At 53.3% G+C, this 18,328-nt stretch overlaps 1 protein-coding gene across 1 annotated transcript; it reads left to right on the top strand.

Annotated features, from left to right (window-relative positions):
* The first annotated feature begins 860 nt into the window (after positions 1–860).
* LOC147600233 (coiled-coil domain-containing protein 63-like) lies at positions 861–13,381 on the top strand. Its single transcript, XM_086751184.1, has 12 exons — positions 861–896; positions 6,576–6,739; positions 6,888–7,077; positions 7,539–7,658; positions 7,826–8,007; positions 8,560–8,729; positions 9,203–9,423; positions 9,874–9,948; positions 10,364–10,556; positions 10,969–11,166; positions 11,358–11,469; positions 13,237–13,381. Exons 1-12 carry the CDS (start codon positions 861–863, stop codon positions 13,379–13,381), a joined length of 1,806 nt encoding a protein of 601 aa, XP_086607310.1.
* The last annotated feature ends 4,947 nt before the right edge of the window (positions 13,382–18,328 follow it).

Raw genomic sequence — 18,328 nt, 5'->3', positions numbered from 1 at the left:
TCTGCTTCTTGAACATCGTTCCATCTTTCTTCTCCTCTGGAAGGAGCCCAATGCCATCTGCAGGCTTCGAAAGCTCCACAGGTGATGCTCTGGCACACCTTTCACCCACCGCTGACAGCAGTGGCAGCCGGGGATAGGAACAGCTGCTCTCCAGCGGGGTGCCATCCCTCTTGCACAACACGATGTGCTTCCTGCAGCCAGGCACTTTGGTGAAGTTCTCACTGACTGGAAGAGGGGTAACGTAACCCCCCATTTTTGAAAACGTAAATAAGGAAGACCTGGGGAACTACATCCTGATCTATCTCACCTCTGTGCCCGGCAAGGTCATGGAGCAGATCCTCCTGGTAACCCTGCTAAGGCACATGGAATATGAGGTGATTACTGACAGCCAACACCGCGTCACTAAGGGCAGAATCGTTCCTGACCAATCTGGTGGCCTTCTAGCACATTGTTACAGCATTGGTGGACAAGGGATGAGCAACTGCCGTCATCTGCCTGGACTCGTGGAAAGCATTTGATGCTGTCCCACATGACATCTTTTCTCTTCACTGGAGAGACGTGGTTTTACAGACAGACCACGTGGTGAATAAGGAATTGGCTGGATGGCTGCACTCAAAAGAATTGTGGTGAGTGGCTCCACGTCCAAGTGGAGAGCTGTGACGTGTTGTGTTCCTCAGGGGTCAGTATTGGGCCCAGCCCTGTTCAACATCTTTGTTGATGACACGGACAGTGGGATAGAGTCCACCCTCAGCAAGTTCACCAACGACACCAAGCTGTGTGGTGCGGCTGACACACTGGAGGGAAGAGATGCCATCCATAGAGACCTTGACAGGCTGGAAAGGTGGGCCCATTATAACCTCATGGCGTTCAACAAGATCAAGTGCAAGGTCCTGAACGTGGGTTGGGGCAATCCCAAGCACAGATATAGGCTGGGTGGAGAATGGATCGAGAGCAGCCCTGAGAAGAAGGACTTGGGTGTGCTAGTGAATGAGAAGCTCAACATGAGCTGGCATTGCGCACTTGCAGCCCAGAAAGCCAACCGTATCCTGGACAGCATCAAAAGAAGCGTGGCCAGCAGGTCAAGCGAGGTGATTCTCTCCCTCAACTCCACCCTGGTGAGACCCCACCTGCAGTACTGCATCCAGCTCTGCAGCCCCCAACATCAGAAGGACACGGACCTGTTGGAGCGGGTCCATAGGAGGCCACAATGATGATCAGAGGGCTGGAGCGCTTCTCCTGTGAGGACAGGCTGAGAGAGTTGGGGCTGTTCAGCCTGGAGAAGAGAAGGCTGTGGGGAGACCTTATAGAGGCCTTCCAGTACCTCAAGGGGGCTTACAAGAAAGTAGAGGAGAAACTCTTTAGCAGGGCCTGTTGTGATAGGACAAGAGGTAATGGTTTTAAACTAAAAGAGGGTAGATTCAGACTAGATCCAAGGACAAAGTTCTTTACACTAAGGGTGGTGGAACACTCGCACAGGTTGCCCAGAGAGGTGGTGGATGCCCCATCCCTGTAGCTGTTCAAGGTTGGGCTGGATGGGGCTTCTGAGCTACCTGATCTGGTTGGAGATGTTCCTGCTCCTTGCAAGAGGGTTGGACTAAATGACCTTTAAAGGTCCCTTCCAACCCTAATTATTCTATAATTCTGTTATATTTGTGCACACCTTTTTGTGCCCCTGCACGCCTTTTGTTTTGCGCCCCTCCCTGTGAGCTTTGCCTTCGCGCTGCTGCCTGTGCCCCTGCCTGCAGACCTCTACCTGCGCATAGTCCACATCCGCTTTGAACTTTTACGGAATCCAGATCAGCTTCATCTCAGGTCCGCAAATATACAGAATCCAACAGTAACAGACTATTAATATCTGGAGGATAATTGGCCATCAACAAGAGTTCAAGAAGTAATTTGTTGCAAGAACAATCAGGACAGGGCCCCTGGCAAGAAGGGGATGAGGTGCATGAAGGAGTGAGAGCCTGGCCAGGATTAGTTAAATGAATGGTTTAACTCTTGAGCAGAGGTGGGGCAGCCGGCTCCCCCACAGGAGGGGAGGCAACTGATTGCTGTGATCTTGCAAAACATCAGTTCCTGAGCGAGTGACAATAACCTGCAAATCCAGCCAGCTTGCAGAAATGGCAAATGGACCAGACTGCTCTGAACAGTCAATTCCTTCTGCAGAGAAGGGCTGCCATGCTGACGGTAAGCTGGGAAGGCAGCTATTGTTGGCATGAAGCTGGCCTGAAATCCTGCTTCAGAAACGTGGCAGGGCCAAGACAGGGTAGTTACTAGGTGACATGTCCTAAATCAACTAAAAAGGTTGCAACTGGCTTTGCAGGGCTGACTTTTCTCCAGGGAGACTGAGGTGGGGAAACCCTGCTGATCCATTTCGGGTTGTTTGTCAGTGCACTTTACCATCCCATACCATCATCTACTTAACTGGGCCTTCATGTCACTGAGCCAGAGGAGAGCAGGTGCTGAATCCAGTTTCTAGGCTGGTGCTGCCATTGCTGTTGGAAGGGGATAGCCCGGAGTGCCCAAACCTCTCCTAGAAAGCCAAAACTGAGGAGACAGAAAGCTTTGGGGCTCTTCCTCACCGCATCACACCAGGATGGACCTGGGCTGCAGTTCCTCCAGGCACGTTTATTTCAGTTGTCCTGCTTTATTTGAGGCTTGTGGGCTCCCTCACAATCTTTCCTCCTGTGCCCAACCCACAGACCAAGTGGCCTTCATTAGATTTGGAAAAGATCAACTGCATGTACCTGGTCAGAACACCTGTACAGCAGTTTAATTAATTGCCTTTAAATGGTAAGTCAAAGTAGTATCCCTGAGTGATCTTCCACAGGCAGATCCTCAGCTGCCTTCAGCCACGTCCAGAGCACGTTCAGCAGGAAGGTGTTCTCAGCCCTGATCAAGAGCATTGCATGGGGGGGTAATCAGGAATGATTAATTGGAAATAGCTCTCCCCAAACAGGCTGTGCCTGCCACACTCTCCTGTGCTGCCCGGCTCTTCCCCCGCTCCCGTTGGGGGGCACGGGGAAGGGACTCCCCCCACGACGCGCTGCTTTCTCAGGCACAAATCACCGTCCCACCCCTCTTCCCAGTGCTCTCCGGCTGGATCTGGCACGGAGAGTTTCCAGCACGGCATCTAGATCTGCCAGCAGACTTCCCTGAGGGAGAAGGGGAGCTGGGAGGGCACAGCAGCAGTTTATAGGCCCGGCCTGGCCGCAGCCAAGCGCCCCGCCGGACGTTGGGAGCTCTCGCATTGCGCACATCCCGCCCCTGAGGCAGACTGCCTCCTGCTTGGCTTTTAGGCTGTAAAATGGCCGTGTTCCTCCCAAACCGCCGAGGAACGAGCAGCCTTGCTACAAGTGTTACTTTGAGCGGCCCGAGCCGCCGCTCTCCTCCCCCTGAGCCCGGCCCCCGCCCCAGCCGCCCTTCCTCTCCCCGGGGCCCGGCCCCCGCCGACGGGGCCAGGCCTCCCGCCGAGGCTCAGGCTGCCCAGCCCGGCCCCCGGGCAGCTGGTGCGCTCCGAGCGGGCGTTTCTGACCAGCACAATCCTTTCTCTCCCCCCGAGCTCAGAAGTCCCATCGCCGTCCCGAAGCGGAGGCTGTCAGCGCAGGCTTCCTCTGGCTGGGAAGCGTTTAAAACGAGGGGCCTGGAAAAACATGCACCTTAGCAAAGACAGGTAGCTTGGTGCCAGCAGTGCAGAAGAAACCCAGCTGCAGGAAATCGTTCTGACAGTTTCCTCTTCCAGTGAAGAGCTGCTACAGCTGTCATGCCTCTGCACAGGAACCGAGGAGGCAGCAAACCCACTCCTCTGCCCTTACTGAACACCCGTTACTCATTAAACTTGGAGCCCTGGGCCTTTACAGAGACCTCCCTGTCCCATCCTGCTGCCCGGCGGCCATTGCTGCTGTGCCCGCAGGCTGTCAGGAAAGACAGAGCCAGAGGGGGAAACCAGCTACTTGTGTGCTCTTCTGCTGTCTCCAATGAGGGACGCGCCTTTCTGCGCCACCCTGCAGATCTGCGGTGTGAGGAGGGTGTCCTGCTGCGTGCTTGTAGGCTGCCTGGAATAGTTGGCTCTCATTTTGTTGAGATTTTAAGTGTTAAATAAGGAAAACAGGATCGGAGGTTCACAGTGTTGCTTCAGATGCTGGGCATGAGCGGCTTCTCTCCCTGAAGGGTGCCTGCCTGTCCTGGTTTTGTGCAGGGGGGGCTACAGTGGCAGCTTCTGTGAGAAGCTGCTGGAAGTTTCCCCGCTGGTGGAGCTGGCTGGGTCTAGGGCAGACCCACGGCTGACCAGGGCCAAGCTCACTGGTGACAGTGGTAAAGCCTTTGTGATAACGTATTTAAGAAAGGGAAAACTAAAAAAAAAAAAAAAGAAGCGGCAAAGGGCGGCGGGGTAGCTTGGTCTGGAGCAGGGCTACGCTACAACAGTTCTTTTGGTGCCCAGCGTGGGGCCGTGGCATGAGGGATAGAGATATTATTAACTGGGAGCCATAATGGGCCAAACCCAGGCTGAACTGAGCCACAGAGTGAAATGATTGTGGGGAATGAATGCTGCTCTGACTGTGGTGAAGGGATGGAGGGCTGGATGGTGTGTAAATTGTCCACTTTTCACTTGATGTTGTGATGATATTATTTTTATTTCAGTGTGGGGAATTATTTTTTGTTGAGGTGTCTACATTTTAATAATAATTCATAAATACGAGACTTGCAGAGGCGAGGGGTAGAATGTGCTGGTTTTGTGCAACGGGGGGTCCACAGCGGCAGCTTTTGTGAGAAGCTGCTGAAGTTTCCCCTTTGTCTGGCGAGGGGCAGGCAGACAGCTGGCCAAACAGCTGGCCATGGCCCAGCTCATTGGCGAAAGGGACAACGCCTCTGGGATAACGTATCAGAACAAACGGTGCCAAAGACCCAGGTTATGGGACAGTCCAAACACTGCCAAGGGAAGCAGGAACCGGTCACGTGAGGGTTTCTGCTTGCTGTGGCCATGTGGTCAGGGAAACAGCAGAGCACACGCTTCAGGGCTGGTTCTGGGGCACGCAAACCCCTTTGGTCCATGTAGTGTGAGCTCCCAGCACTCCCCATGGGGCGAGCGGGCGTACCCGGGCCACCCCCTCATCCTTCTTGGTGACGGTCCCCGTGGAGAACCTGTTCACCCTCCACTGTGATGTCACTGTAGTGGCAAGCGGGCCAGTGCCTGTTCCACAGAGTCTGGAGCAGTGCCGGGCGCAGGACAGAGCAGGAGCAGGCTCCCTGCCAGGCTCTGGCCTCTCCTGCTCTTCCCACTGGCAACGGGGAGTGTTCCTCAGGAATACCCGACTGACACCGCGGTCTCGTCCCTGACTGGAGGGGAATCGCAGAACCCTGCGGCGAGGTGAGCAGCGTCAGGAGGAACAGCGGAGCCCGGGTGGTCTGCAGTGGGGCTGTGGGAGGAGCAGCTTTGGGGTGAGGGATGCGGGGCCAGCCCCGTGCCCTCTCTGGGTGGAACAGCTCAAACCATCTGTTCTTTCCGTGCTTCTACACCCCGTAAGAGGAGGGTGTTTCGCCATGACACTACTGCATGTGCTGTGCTTTTATTCACTGCGCTGCCATCTGTGATGGTTTCCTCATGTCCCAAACAGGCGAGCAGGTGCTGAGGAACGGTTAGGGGGACGCAACCAGTCCCTTACTTGGGTTTCATTTCTCGCCTTGGCAGGCAGGCCTGGCACTGCGGAGGCTACCTCGTCCCCTTCGCAAGGCGTCTGCAGAGCAACCGGCGGAGTTAGCTGGAAGACATGGGCTCAAAGGTAAAAAGTGAAGCACAATCCAAAGGTGAACTTCTGCACAGGCGCTATGGAGGATCTGCTGTGGGCATCTCACCTGCAGAAATCAACGCCACGGTGCAGTGAGCCGCGCAGGTGCTGTGGAGCCAGGCTTTGTTTTGCCGGCAAGGTGTTGAGTTGCGCTGGGGCTGATTCTGCCTGACCTCCTGTGCCGGGAATGAGGCCGTGGCCTGAGCCTTGGTTGTCGGGGGAGGCAGGGTTGGGGAATATGGCTCAGCTGAGGACACAGGTCATGGTGCATCTGACTGCCACAGCTTCAGTGGAAGTCAGATTTCCCAGTAAGGAGTCCCGTTCCCCCAGCTAGGGTTGCAAGCACTCCCGCTCCGCTCCTGGGCAAAGGCATCTGGGTTCATTCATGTCCCCAGCACGGGTGGTTTTGATTCTGACTCTCGTGGTCCTGGCAGTCATGATGGGTGATAAAAGAGGTGACAACCTGCAGTCATCTGCCTGCCCTGGTTTTGGTTGCTGTTGAGACCTCCTTGCCCTGGGGAGTGCTGGTAGTGTGGGGGTGGGTTCCTCAAGAGCAAAGCACCCAGTGGACTTTGCTCTGAAGCGCATCAGAAAGTGCTCATGGAGTCGGTTTGTGTGGCTCAGTGTTTTAGCTGCTAATGAATATCTTGGGTGGCAGCAAAGAGCTAGAGATGGTGACAAAGAGCTGGAGGTGGCGGCGCCATTGACGCGCTGCCCTGTGTTCAGCTTTCCGGCTGCCGCTGCTGGTTGTGTTTGCTCACGTGACCAAACTCTCCCTCTCTGTGGCAGCGGGGAAGGCCCTCTTGGAAGCAGAAGCTCCAGGAATTCTCTATGAAGGATGAGGAAAAGCTGGCTGAAGCCGAGATCGGGAGGCTGCAGAAGCAGTTTCGGATAGCAGCGGAGAAGAGGAAGTCTTATGGTGCCAACGTGAGGCGTCAAATGCAGGCTCAGGAGTGAGTGCAGCTTTGCTTGGCTGCGTTGTGCTTGGAAAGTTCCCCCCTGTCAAGATCTGGGGACCCTGGCACTGAGATGGGGAGGGGTAAGGACCTGACGTGGCACTGCAGGTGGATGTGCTCAATGTCACTTCTTCCATATCTACAGAAAAGAAATGGAGTCGCTGACTCAAGAACACAAAGACGTGTCACTAATGCTGAGCCAGCTGGGGTCCCTGAGAAATGAGATGCTGGACAACGAGAATTATATGGAGCTCCAGTGCCTTTTGCAGACCAGATACCAGTATGATTCTCTGATCAGAGAGAGAAAAGCCAAGGTAGCTGAGCTGGACAACCAGGTAAGAGCGTCTGAACTGTTTCCTGGCTGAGCATGGTAGAGCAGAGCAGAGCCACAGGGTGAGCCCCGGGGCTGAAACTCCTCGATGTAAAACGCATTGAATTCAGGCCTTGGAATATAATGCTGCCTCCTGGCAAAAGACACATGACCATGAGGGCTGCTGTGCCTTGTTCAACGCCTGCTGAATTTCCCTCCAGAGGCAGCAGCATTTCCTTGGTGGCACAAAAAGAAACCCGTTCCTAGTTCACGTTGCTGGGTGTGCAGGATGGCATCCTTTGGGATTAAAGCTGCTTCTGTAATTGTGAGCTCATTAATGACAGGGTGGCTGTAGTTCAGGTCAACAGCGGGTGTTGTCTTTGGCTAAGTGTCCTGACAAGAGTCCAGAACTAGAGACGCTGATTATACTTCCTTTTTTTTTTCTTTTTTTTTTCTTTTTTTTTTTTTTTCCGTTTGTGTGCACAGATACTAGAGCTGGAAGAAAAGATTGTGAGGCAACACCAGAGAGCAGGAAAGGGGAAGCAAGCGAAGAGTAGCACAGAGCTGCAAAAGCGGATTGAGTCACTGGAGATGTCTCTGAACACCGTAAGCAAACATCTTGCAGGCCATGCAGGCCATGTGCAGGGATAGTGCAGGGCCAACTGAAAATCTGTTGGGCTGTGTTTGTTCCAGACCTGGGCAAGGCCTTTCAGCAGAGACCTGAGCCGCCCAGGCCCGCACCCGCTTCCAGCTTTTTGCTTCCCTCTGCCCAGGTCACGGTCCATTTCGGTACTATCCTGACCAGAAATAACAAGCTGCGAGAAGAGATCGAAAGCCTGCGCATCCAGAAGGCCGTTTTGGACAGCTTCTACGTGAAGCTCCAGAAGGAACTGGATCAGCAGAGGAGAAGGATGAGCACTGCCCTGGAGCACTACACACAAGCCTATGAGCAGCGGTATGTGGCCTTGCAAACCCTCTGTGGCATCCTCAGCAACGGCGGGGATGAGGATGGATATAAAGAGAGACTGATTGCAGCTTCAGAGAGAGGATTCACCATTCTTGTTGAGAGCTGGGTGCTAAGGGTTAGGTGCCTGGTCAGTGCAGGGACACGGGTACCTCCAGAGTGGTTGACTCCACCAATCCCAGGCGTTTCTTGGGATGGGGTGAATTGCCTCCCGCACGGAGCTGTCTCTTTCCTCTGAGTTCCACCTGAGCCCGCACGGGGGGATGCAGCAGTCCTGGAGCAGAGGACAGCCAGCTCCGGTCAAAGTGAGCCTGGCTGGTGCAGCTGGGTGCTGTGTCCCAGTACAAAACACAAAACCCCACCAAGAGTTATGTCCGCTTGCCGCTGGCCTTGGGCCAACACGGCTGCATCCACGTGAGGGCCGGGCAATGTGCAGAGCATCGTGGGGGCTTTGCTGGGTCAGGCACAGAGCTGCGTGGCAATGGCCAGGAATACAAACCCTTGTACCTACACATGGAGTAACCTGCTGCGCTCGGTGTGCAGGACGGAGGCTCTGGCAAACATTTCAGCCCTGAAAAAAAAGCACAGGGAAGAGACGGTGGAGCTGCAGAAGTGGGAGCATCTCCTTGACCAGGAGATGAATCTGAAAGACTTCACGCTCACCAAATTGACAGATCGCTCCGAGTTGGAGGAAGAGGCCAAAAAGGAAAAAGGTATCAGATGAGAGAAACCAGGGGCAACGCATTTGTGTGACCACAAACCAAGAGCCTGCGGGGTTGGCAAGCGGGCTGCTTATAGCACTGCACCCCAAAGGCAGGAGCTCTCCCCTGCCTGCAGGCTCCTTCACCCACCCTTTGCCCTGCGGAAGAAAAGGATGAGCAGTGATAACTGGCTGAGGGCCCCCAAAACCATGTGTCTTGGGGTGCGCGTGGGGGAGGGAGGGATGGGGAGGCAGGCAGCTGCCTCCATGGGCATCCATGGCTCCTTTTTTCCTCCTGGGGAGGGATCCGCCTGTGTTTGCCCCATGTCCAAACAGACTGTGAGCTCCTTGCTGAATTTCTGAGTGAAACAAAGACACCTTCTGCCTGCCTGGCCCCGAGCACCCTGCAAAACCCCACAGCACACGCGTGCACACACAGGGGAAGGGCAGGCCAGGCCAGGCTCTCCATCTCCATCTCTTCCTCAGCCTTGAAGGCAGCCCAGCGGGGCAAGCAGAGCCAATGGGAGAGCGTTGAGAGCCGGGAGGTGACTTACAGGCACCTGCTAGAACTGGCAGAGGACGGGGACTTTGACCGGCTGGTGAATGACATGATCGCAAAAGAGGCAAAGAACTTTGCCAGCTTTGTCTATGTCTCTGAGCTGAATGATGAGTTGGACAGGATGCAGCAGAGGATCAAGGACCTCCAGGTCTGTTCCAGGCTCTTCACGCCTCCCCTTTCTCAGCTGGTGCTTTTGGGTTGGGGGTGGGTTTTTCCTCTCCCGTGTGTCCAGCATCACTGCCCGCAGAGGGGAACCCAGCTCACAGCCTGCCGCACGGGTGGGATGAGGGGAATGCAAAGGGCTGGCCAAGAATAGCACTGCAACAGACAGAATGCTGTGTTCGTAGAGCCTAAAATGGCTCAATGCTTCTGCTGTGTACCGGGTCAAAAATACTGCAGTATCCAGGAAGGCCCGGAGCTGCCTTGCCTTGCCTGTTGTGGGGTCATCACCTGGCCTCCCGGCCTGGGGACACTGGTCCCCAGAGGGGTCAAGTGGGATGTCCCTGGTCCCAGGGCAGAGGGATGGTCCCTAGCCTCTCTGAGGTGTGTTTGGTGGCCATTCAGCCAGTGCCCACTCCGTGTTCTTGTGTTTACACAGAACGAAATTGCGGCCCTCGTGACAGAGCGGGAGCGTGCGGAGAGCAGCAGGCTTCCTATCCTGAAGGAGCTGGAGGTACAGCAGTCCAGATCTCTCTCTGCAGGGGCAGCAGACCCCTGTCTGTCCCATCCTAGGGAGTCTGCTAGTCTGCTCCTGTCAACACTGCCCTGGCCAACAGCTGGAGTGGTGTGAGCAGAAAAAGGCCCTGCATCAGCTTTTGGTGGCCCTGTCTGGGGAGAGATGCCAGTGCATGGCGAGAGGGTGACTGCTGGGCTGCTCCCAGCCCTGGTCCTGCAGCCCCTGGGGCACGGTCTGCGTCATGGGGAGCTTGGGTTCCCCTTCAGAGGGCCTTTCCCCTGCAGACACTGGAGCATCACAGAGTCTCTCCTGGGAGGTCTCCAGTGTCCAGACTGGAACTGGCTGGCACTGGGGTGCCAGGGTGGGGAGAGCAGGGCCCTGGCGTGACACCTACCAAAACCTTTGCTGATAGGCAGAACTACTGGAGAGGACTGAGGAAGCCAACTGGTACGAGGAGAGATGCAAACAGAGCAGCAAAGTCCTGGGCCAGCTCAAATCCAGCATGGAGGCCTTGTGCAAAGGAATGAATTACGACACGAGCAAGATAACGGAGCAGCTGGGAGGAAATGGGCAGATCACGGATCTGAACCTGATGCAGGTTTTGGGTACGTCGCAGCTGCTCCTCTTTCCCTGCCATGTGCCCGGACCTCGTGTGCCCACCAGCCCCTTGCACTGGGATTTAATTGCAGCTGGTTTTGTTTTTTTCTTTTCCCCTGGCTCCTTCCTGCTTGGGTGTTCCCAGTGTGAATGTGGGGTGCCAACTTGCCAGCAAATTTGGGAGCTAACCCGGCTGTATAAACACCACAGCGGACCTCCAAGACCTCTTTCTGGCTCTGGGTGTGGGACCCAGCATCTGGGGAGACAGGCTGCCTGACGCCACTGCCTCAGGGCGCTCAATGGAGTCCCGTGGCCACTGCCGTGATCGCGGAGCGCCGCGTGCTCAGCAAAGAGCCAGGGGTGGGTTTGGGCAGGGCCCTGGTGCAGGGGCCCTGTGGGACGGTGCTCTCTCCCGCCCAGGTCTCGTGGAGCAGGAGACCAACAATCTGCTGCTGCTGGAGTCCGAACTGCGCTACCTCTCAGCTCAAGGCTCGGATGCGGCCCAGCCCTTCGTCAGCCCGCTGCTGGGCAGCACGGGGCTCCTGCGGGCGATGGATCGGGCCCAGCTCTGCCCGCCGGCCCCCTCCCTGGACAGCACCAGCAGCGCCATCGACGCCTGTGAGTGTGTGAGGCAGGAGGGAGGGCCCGCGGCCACACAGCCAGCCAATCCGCAGTTCCCCCGTGGCTGCCTGGCCAATCCCCTGCTGCCCCGTGTCTTCCCCGGCCAGTCCCAAGCAGCCTGCCCCGCCCTGCCGGGTACATAGGGCCCGCAGTGCGGTGGGTGACGGGGTGGCCATTTTCTTGTGCAGTGGAGGTGCCGCTGGACCACGGCCAGCTGCGAGAGCTGATCCTGCAGAGCCGTGATGAGAAACAAGGCACGGCTGCTGGCACAGGCAAGAACGTGAGGAGACGCATGATGGAGTGAGAGCCTGGCCAGGATTAGTTAAATAAACAGTTTAACTCTTTAGCTTCCCCTCTGCTTCTGCTTCTTGAACATCGTTCCATCTTTCTTCTCCTCTGGAAGGAGCCCAATGCCGTCTGCAGGCTTCGAAAGCTCCACAGGTGATGCTCTGGCACACCTTTCACCCACCGCTGACAGCAGTGGCAGCCGGGGATAGGAACAGCTGCTCTCCAGCGGGGTGCCATCCCTCTTGCACAACACGATGTGCTTCCTGCAGCCAGGCACTTTGGTGAAGTTCTCACTGACTGGAAGAGGGGTAACGTAACCCCCCATTTTTGAAAACGTAAATAAGGAAGACCTGGGGAACTACATCCTGATCTATCTCACCTCTGTGCCCGGCAAGGTCATGGAGCAGATCCTCCTGGTAACCCTGCTAAGGCACATGGAATATGAGGTGATTACTGACAGCCAACACCGCGTCACTAAGGGCAGAATCGTTCCTGACCAATCTGGTGGCCTTCTAGCACATTGTTACAGCATTGGTGGACAAGGGATGAGCAACTGCCGTCATCTGCCTGGACTCGTGGAAAGCATTTGATGCTGTCCCACATGACATCTTTTCTCTTCACTGGAGAGACGTGGTTTTACAGACAGACCACGTGGTGAATAAGGAATTGGCTGGATGGCTGCACTCAAAAGAATTGTGGTGAGTGGCTCCACGTCCAAGTGGAGAGCTGTGACGTGTTGTGTTCCTCAGGGGTCAGTATTGGGCCCAGCCCTGTTCAACATCTTTGTTGATGACACGGACAGTGGGATAGAGTCCACCCTCAGCAAGTTCACCAACGACACCAAGCTGTGTGGTGCGGCTGACACACTGGAGGGAAGAGATGCCATCCATAGAGACCTTGACAGGCTGGAAAGGTGGGCCCATTATAACCTCATGGCGTTCAACAAGATCAAGTGCAAGGTCCTGAACGTGGGTTGGGGCAATCCCAAGCACAGATATAGGCTGGGTGGAGAATGGATCGAGAGCAGCCCTGAGAAGAAGGACTTGGGTGTGCTAGTGAATGAGAAGCTCAACATGAGCTGGCATTGCGCACTTGCAGCCCAGAAAGCCAACCGTATCCTGGACAGCATCAAAAGAAGCGTGGCCAGCAGGTCAAGCGAGGTGATTCTCTCCCTCAACTCCACCCTGGTGAGACCCCACCTGCAGTACTGCATCCAGCTCTGCAGCCCCCAACATCAGAAGGACACGGACCTGTTGGAGCGGGTCCATAGGAGGCCACAATGATGATCAGAGGGCTGGAGCGCTTCTCCTGTGAGGACAGGCTGAGAGAGTTGGGGCTGTTCAGCCTGGAGAAGAGAAGGCTGTGGGGAGACCTTATAGAGGCCTTCCAGTACCTCAAGGGGGCTTACAAGAAAGTAGAGGAGAAACTCTTTAGCAGGGCCTGTTGTGATAGGACAAGAGGTAATGGTTTTAAACTAAAAGAGGGTAGATTCAGACTAGATCCAAGGACAAAGTTCTTTACACTAAGGGTGGTGGAACACTCGCACAGGTTGCCCAGAGAGGTGGTGGATGCCCCATCCCTGTAGCTGTTCAAGGTTGGGCTGGATGGGGCTTCTGAGCTACCTGATCTGGTTGGAGATGTTCCTGCTCCTTGCAAGAGGGTTGGACTAAATGACCTTTAAAGGTCCCTTCCAACCCTAATTATTCTATAATTCTGTTATATTTGTGCACACCTTTTTGTGCCCCTGCACGCCTTTTGTTTTGCGCCCCTCCCTGTGAGCTTTGCCTTCGCGCTGCTGCCTGTGCCCCTGCCTGCAGACCTCTACCTGCGCATAGTCCACATCCGCTTTGAACTTTTACGGAATCCAGATCAGCTTCATCTCAGGTCCGCAAATATACAGAATCCAACAGTAACAGACTATTAATATCTGGAGGATAATTGGCCATCAACAAGAGTTCAAGAAGTAATTTGTTGCAAGAACAATCAGGACAGGGCCCCTGGCAAGAAGGGGATGAGGTGCATGAAGGAGTGAGAGCCTGGCCAGGATTAGTTAAATGAATGGTTTAACTCTTGAGCAGAGGTGGGGCAGCCGGCTCCCCCACAGGAGGGGAGGCAACTGATTGCTGTGATCTTGCAAAACATCAGTTCCTGAGCGAGTGACAATAACCTGCAAATCCAGCCAGCTTGCAGAAATGGCAAATGGACCAGACTGCTCTGAACAGTCAATTCCTTCTGCAGAGAAGGGCTGCCATGCTGACGGTAAGCTGGGAAGGCAGCTATTGTTGGCATGAAGCTGGCCTGAAATCCTGCTTCAGAAACGTGGCAGGGCCAAGACAGGGTAGTTACTAGGTGACATGTCCTAAATCAACTAAAAAGGTTGCAACTGGCTTTGCAGGGCTGACTTTTCTCCAGGGAGACTGAGGTGGGGAAACCCTGCTGATCCATTTCGGGTTGTTTGTCAGTGCACTTTACCATCCCATACCATCATCTACTTAACTGGGCCTTCATGTCACTGAGCCAGAGGAGAGCAGGTGCTGAATCCAGTTTCTAGGCTGGTGCTGCCATTGCTGTTGGAAGGGGATAGCCCGGAGTGCCCAAACCTCTCCTAGAAAGCCAAAACTGAGGAGACAGAAAGCTTTGGGGCTCTTCCTCACCGCATCACACCAGGATGGACCTGGGCTGCAGTTCCTCCAGGCACGTTTATTTCAGTTGTCCTGCTTTATTTGAGGCTTGTGGGCTCCCTCACAATCTTTCCTCCTGTGCCCAACCCACAGACCAAGTGGCCTTCATTAGATTTGGAAAAGATCAACTGCATGTACCTGGTCAGAACACCTGTACAGCAGTTTAATTAATTGCCTTTAAATGGTAAGTCAAAGTAGTATCCCTGAGTGATCTTCCACAGGCAGATCCTCAGCTGCCTTCAGCCACGTCCAGAGCACGTTCAGCAGGAAGGTGTTCTCAGCCCTGATCAAGAGCATTGCATGGGGGGGTAATCAGGAATGATTAATTGGAAATAGCTCTCCCCAAACAGGCTGTGCCTGCCACACTCTCCTGTGCTGCCCGGCTCTTCCCCCGCTCCCGTTGGGGGGCACGGGGAAGGGACTCCCCCCACGACGCGCTGCTTTCTCAGGCACAAATCACCGTCCCACCCCTCTTCCCAGTGCTCTCCGGCTGGATCTGGCACGGAGAGTTTCCAGCACGGCATCTAGATCTGCCAGCAGACTTCCCTGAGGGAGAAGGGGAGCTGGGAGGGCACAGCAGCAGTTTATAGGCCCGGCCTGGCCGCAGCCAAGCGCCCCGCCGGACGTTGGGAGCTCTCGCATTGCGCACATCCCGCCCCTGAGGCAGACTGCCTCCTGCTTGGCTTTTAGGCTGTAAAATGGCCGTGTTCCTCCCAAACCGCCGAGGAACGAGCAGCCTTGCTACAAGTGTTACTTTGAGCGGCCCGAGCCGCCGCTCTCCTCCCCCTGAGCCCGGCCCCCGCCCCAGCCGCCCTTCCTCTCCCCGGGGCCCGGCCCCCGCCGACGGGGCCAGGCCTCCCGCCGAGGCTCAGGCTGCCCAGCCCGGCCCCCGGGCAGCTGGTGCGCTCCGAGCGGGCGTTTCTGACCAGCACAATCCTTTCTCTCCCCCCGAGCTCAGAAGTCCCATCGCCGTCCCGAAGCGGAGGCTGTCAGCGCAGGCTTCCTCTGGCTGGGAAGCGTTTAAAACGAGGGGCCTGGAAAAACATGCACCTTAGCAAAGACAGGTAGCTTGGTGCCAGCAGTGCAGAAGAAACCCAGCTGCAGGAAATCGTTCTGACAGTTTCCTCTTCCAGTGAAGAGCTGCTACAGCTGTCATGCCTCTGCACAGGAACCGAGGAGGCAGCAAACCCACTCCTCTGCCCTTACTGAACACCCGTTACTCATTAAACTTGGAGCCCTGGGCCTTTACAGAGACCTCCCTGTCCCATCCTGCTGCCCGGCGGCCATTGCTGCTGTGCCCGCAGGCTGTCAGGAAAGACAGAGCCAGAGGGGGAAACCAGCTACTTGTGTGCTCTTCTGCTGTCTCCAATGAGGGACGCGCCTTTCTGCGCCACCCTGCAGATCTGCGGTGTGAGGAGGGTGTCCTGCTGCGTGCTTGTAGGCTGCCTGGAATAGTTGGCTCTCATTTTGTTGAGATTTTAAGTGTTAAATAAGGAAAACAGGATCGGAGGTTCACAGTGTTGCTTCAGATGCTGGGCATGAGCAGCTTCTCTCCCTGAAGGGTGCCTGCCTGTCCTGGTTTTGTGCAGGGGGGGCTACAGTGGCAGCTTCTGTGAGAAGCTGCTGGAAGTTTCCCCGCTGGTGGAGCTGGCTGGGTCTAGGGCAGACCCACGGCTGACCAGGGCCAAGCTCACTGGTGACAGTGGTAAAGCCTTTGTGATAACGTATTTAAGAAAGGGAAAACTAAAAAAAAAAAAAAAGAAGCGGCAAAGGGCGGCGGGGTAGCTTGGTCTGGAGCAGGGCTACGCTACAACAGTTCTTTTGGTGCCCAGCGTGGGGCCGTGGCATGAGGGATAGAGATATTATTAACTGGGAGCCATAATGGGCCAAACCCAGGCTGAACTGAGCCACAGAGTGAAATGATTGTGGGGAATGAATGCTGCTCTGACTGTGGTGAAGGGATGGAGGGCTGGATGGTGTGTAAATTGTCCACTTTTCACTTGATGTTGTGATGATATTATTTTTATTTCAGTGTGGGGAATTATTTTTTGTTGAGGTGTCTACATTTTAATAATAATTCATAAATACGAGACTTGCAGAGGCGAGGGGTAGAATGTGCTGGTTTTGTGCAACGGGGGGTCCACAGCGGCAGCTTTTGTGAGAAGCTGCTGAAGTTTCCCCTTTGTCTGGCGAGGGGCAGGCAGACAGCTGGCCAAACAGCTGGCCATGGCCCAGCTCATTGGCGAAAGGGACAACGTATCAGAACAAACGGTGCCAAAGACCCAGGTTATGGGACAGTCCAAACACTCAAATATACAGAATCCAATAGTAACAGACTGTTAATATCTGAAAGATAATTGGCAGATAAGTGACCATCAACAAGAGTTCAAGAAGTAATTTGTTTAACATTATTTTTCTACGGCGTGAAGATAGATTTTGCATTGAAAAGTTGCATTAGAAGTTCTGACCAGGACAAAATCTGAAATACCTCACTCAAGTCAAGGATAATAACCCACTTGCTTATCACCAAACTTTCCTGAGCAAATGTGAAATATCAGCTGAGGCACAGAATATGTCCTCAGCTTCCAGATCAGTGACATTCCTTGGTGCCGTCCTTCCGACCATGTGGCTGTAGGTCACTGAGAATGCATATAGTCCACCAGACACTGCTCTCAAAATTTATGTAAAACACCTCTGTTTTTGCACAGCGTCCTACTTCATTATTTGGTTTTAATAAGAAATGTGCACCTTTGATTTAGGTACAACATAGTTATTTGTTATATATAAGTTATATTTAATATTAACGAGTGATTTAAATGATTTTGGCATCCTATCCCAGAAAACATTGAGTGCTTCAGGCAGAAGGCAGTACTTTTGGCTTCTCACATGGTCACTGATTGTCATATCTCTTATGTTTTAGTATACAACAGAGGAATGGAAAAGAGAGAGTTTATTGAACACTGTAAGACTTCTATTCACTAACAACAATAACTACAGACTTGTTAAGGTGAGGTTGACTTTCATTTTTTTTTTAAATCTAAAATCTCTAAGATTAGAATTCCTGTCTCTCCTTCCTGAAAGTCTTTCAGCAATTCAGGATAAATGGCTCAGTATCTAGAAGCCTTATTTCTTTCCCCAGAAGACTGAGGGAAAAACTTTATTACTGGGAAAAGAAAATATTTTCAAATATCTTTTTCAAATGTGCAGATACATTGCAAGATTTACTCCTTGTATTAGCAGATTATGTCCTCTTCTTCCTTTAATTCCCTCTTCCAAGACCCTCAGAAGCTTCTTTTCCTTGCATGTCAGAATGTAGTCAGTCAAAAAAAGCCACGATTACCAGAAGCCATTGCTGCGACTTGTGAATAAGCAGAAAATGTTACACAGCCTTAAAATACGGCTCCAAATATAATTAAAGATTAGCTTTAACTTTGTGTCTGTGGTACAACTCAGCTATATATGAACAGGTAGAATAAAAAAAAAATACAATACTGTAGAAGTTCTTTCAATTGATACTATGTCATTGCGAAAAATACAAATGAAAAGAAAGTATCATGAATTACCACAAAGTTTTGTATAACTATGAAAACTTGATGTTTCTTTCTGCCCAGATACCAGAGACTGAAAATCTAGTTCCTTCATCTGATGGCAGCACTTCTGAAACACTTCCAAACACAACAGGTGAGACCATTAAGCCTTAGTGATAAACAGAAGAAAGGTTCTACAAAACACATATCCTGATCCGTAGTTCAGTGCCTTAAGTACCTTTCTTGCCACCAGCATTAGCTAATAGATTATAAATTCTGTACCAGTCAGGCATATATATTCATTAGTTAACAAGGGTGAGGCTGGTATATATCTTCTAGTGCTAGTCCTAGCCCATCTTCATAAAAAGCAGTAAACATTAATGAAGGTAAGTTAGACTTCTGAACCAGAGATGAACAGACAAGCTATGCTAGTCTGAACCTCTTGAATAGACCGCTGGGCTGCTTTTACAGAAACATATAATCTACGTATTGAGCTAAGCAGAATGCACTCTGACATAGTGCAGAAGCATTGGTGTCTATATTAAAAAGGAAATAGTAACTTCAAAGTCTTCAAGGGTCACATTTCAGGTAGATCCTTAAAGGAGATAGTCAAAAGATTAACTATTACATTGAACATCTGTTAATCCAACAAGGTTATTGCCA

This window comes from Chlamydotis macqueenii, chromosome 6 (assembly GCF_036417535.1).
Source record: "Chlamydotis macqueenii isolate bChlMac1 chromosome 6, bChlMac1.mat, whole genome shotgun sequence".
Taxonomy (NCBI): Eukaryota; Metazoa; Chordata; class Aves; order Otidiformes; family Otididae; genus Chlamydotis; species Chlamydotis macqueenii.
The sequence above is the reverse complement of the archived record's forward strand: the minus strand, read 5'-3'. Positions and strand labels throughout refer to the sequence as shown.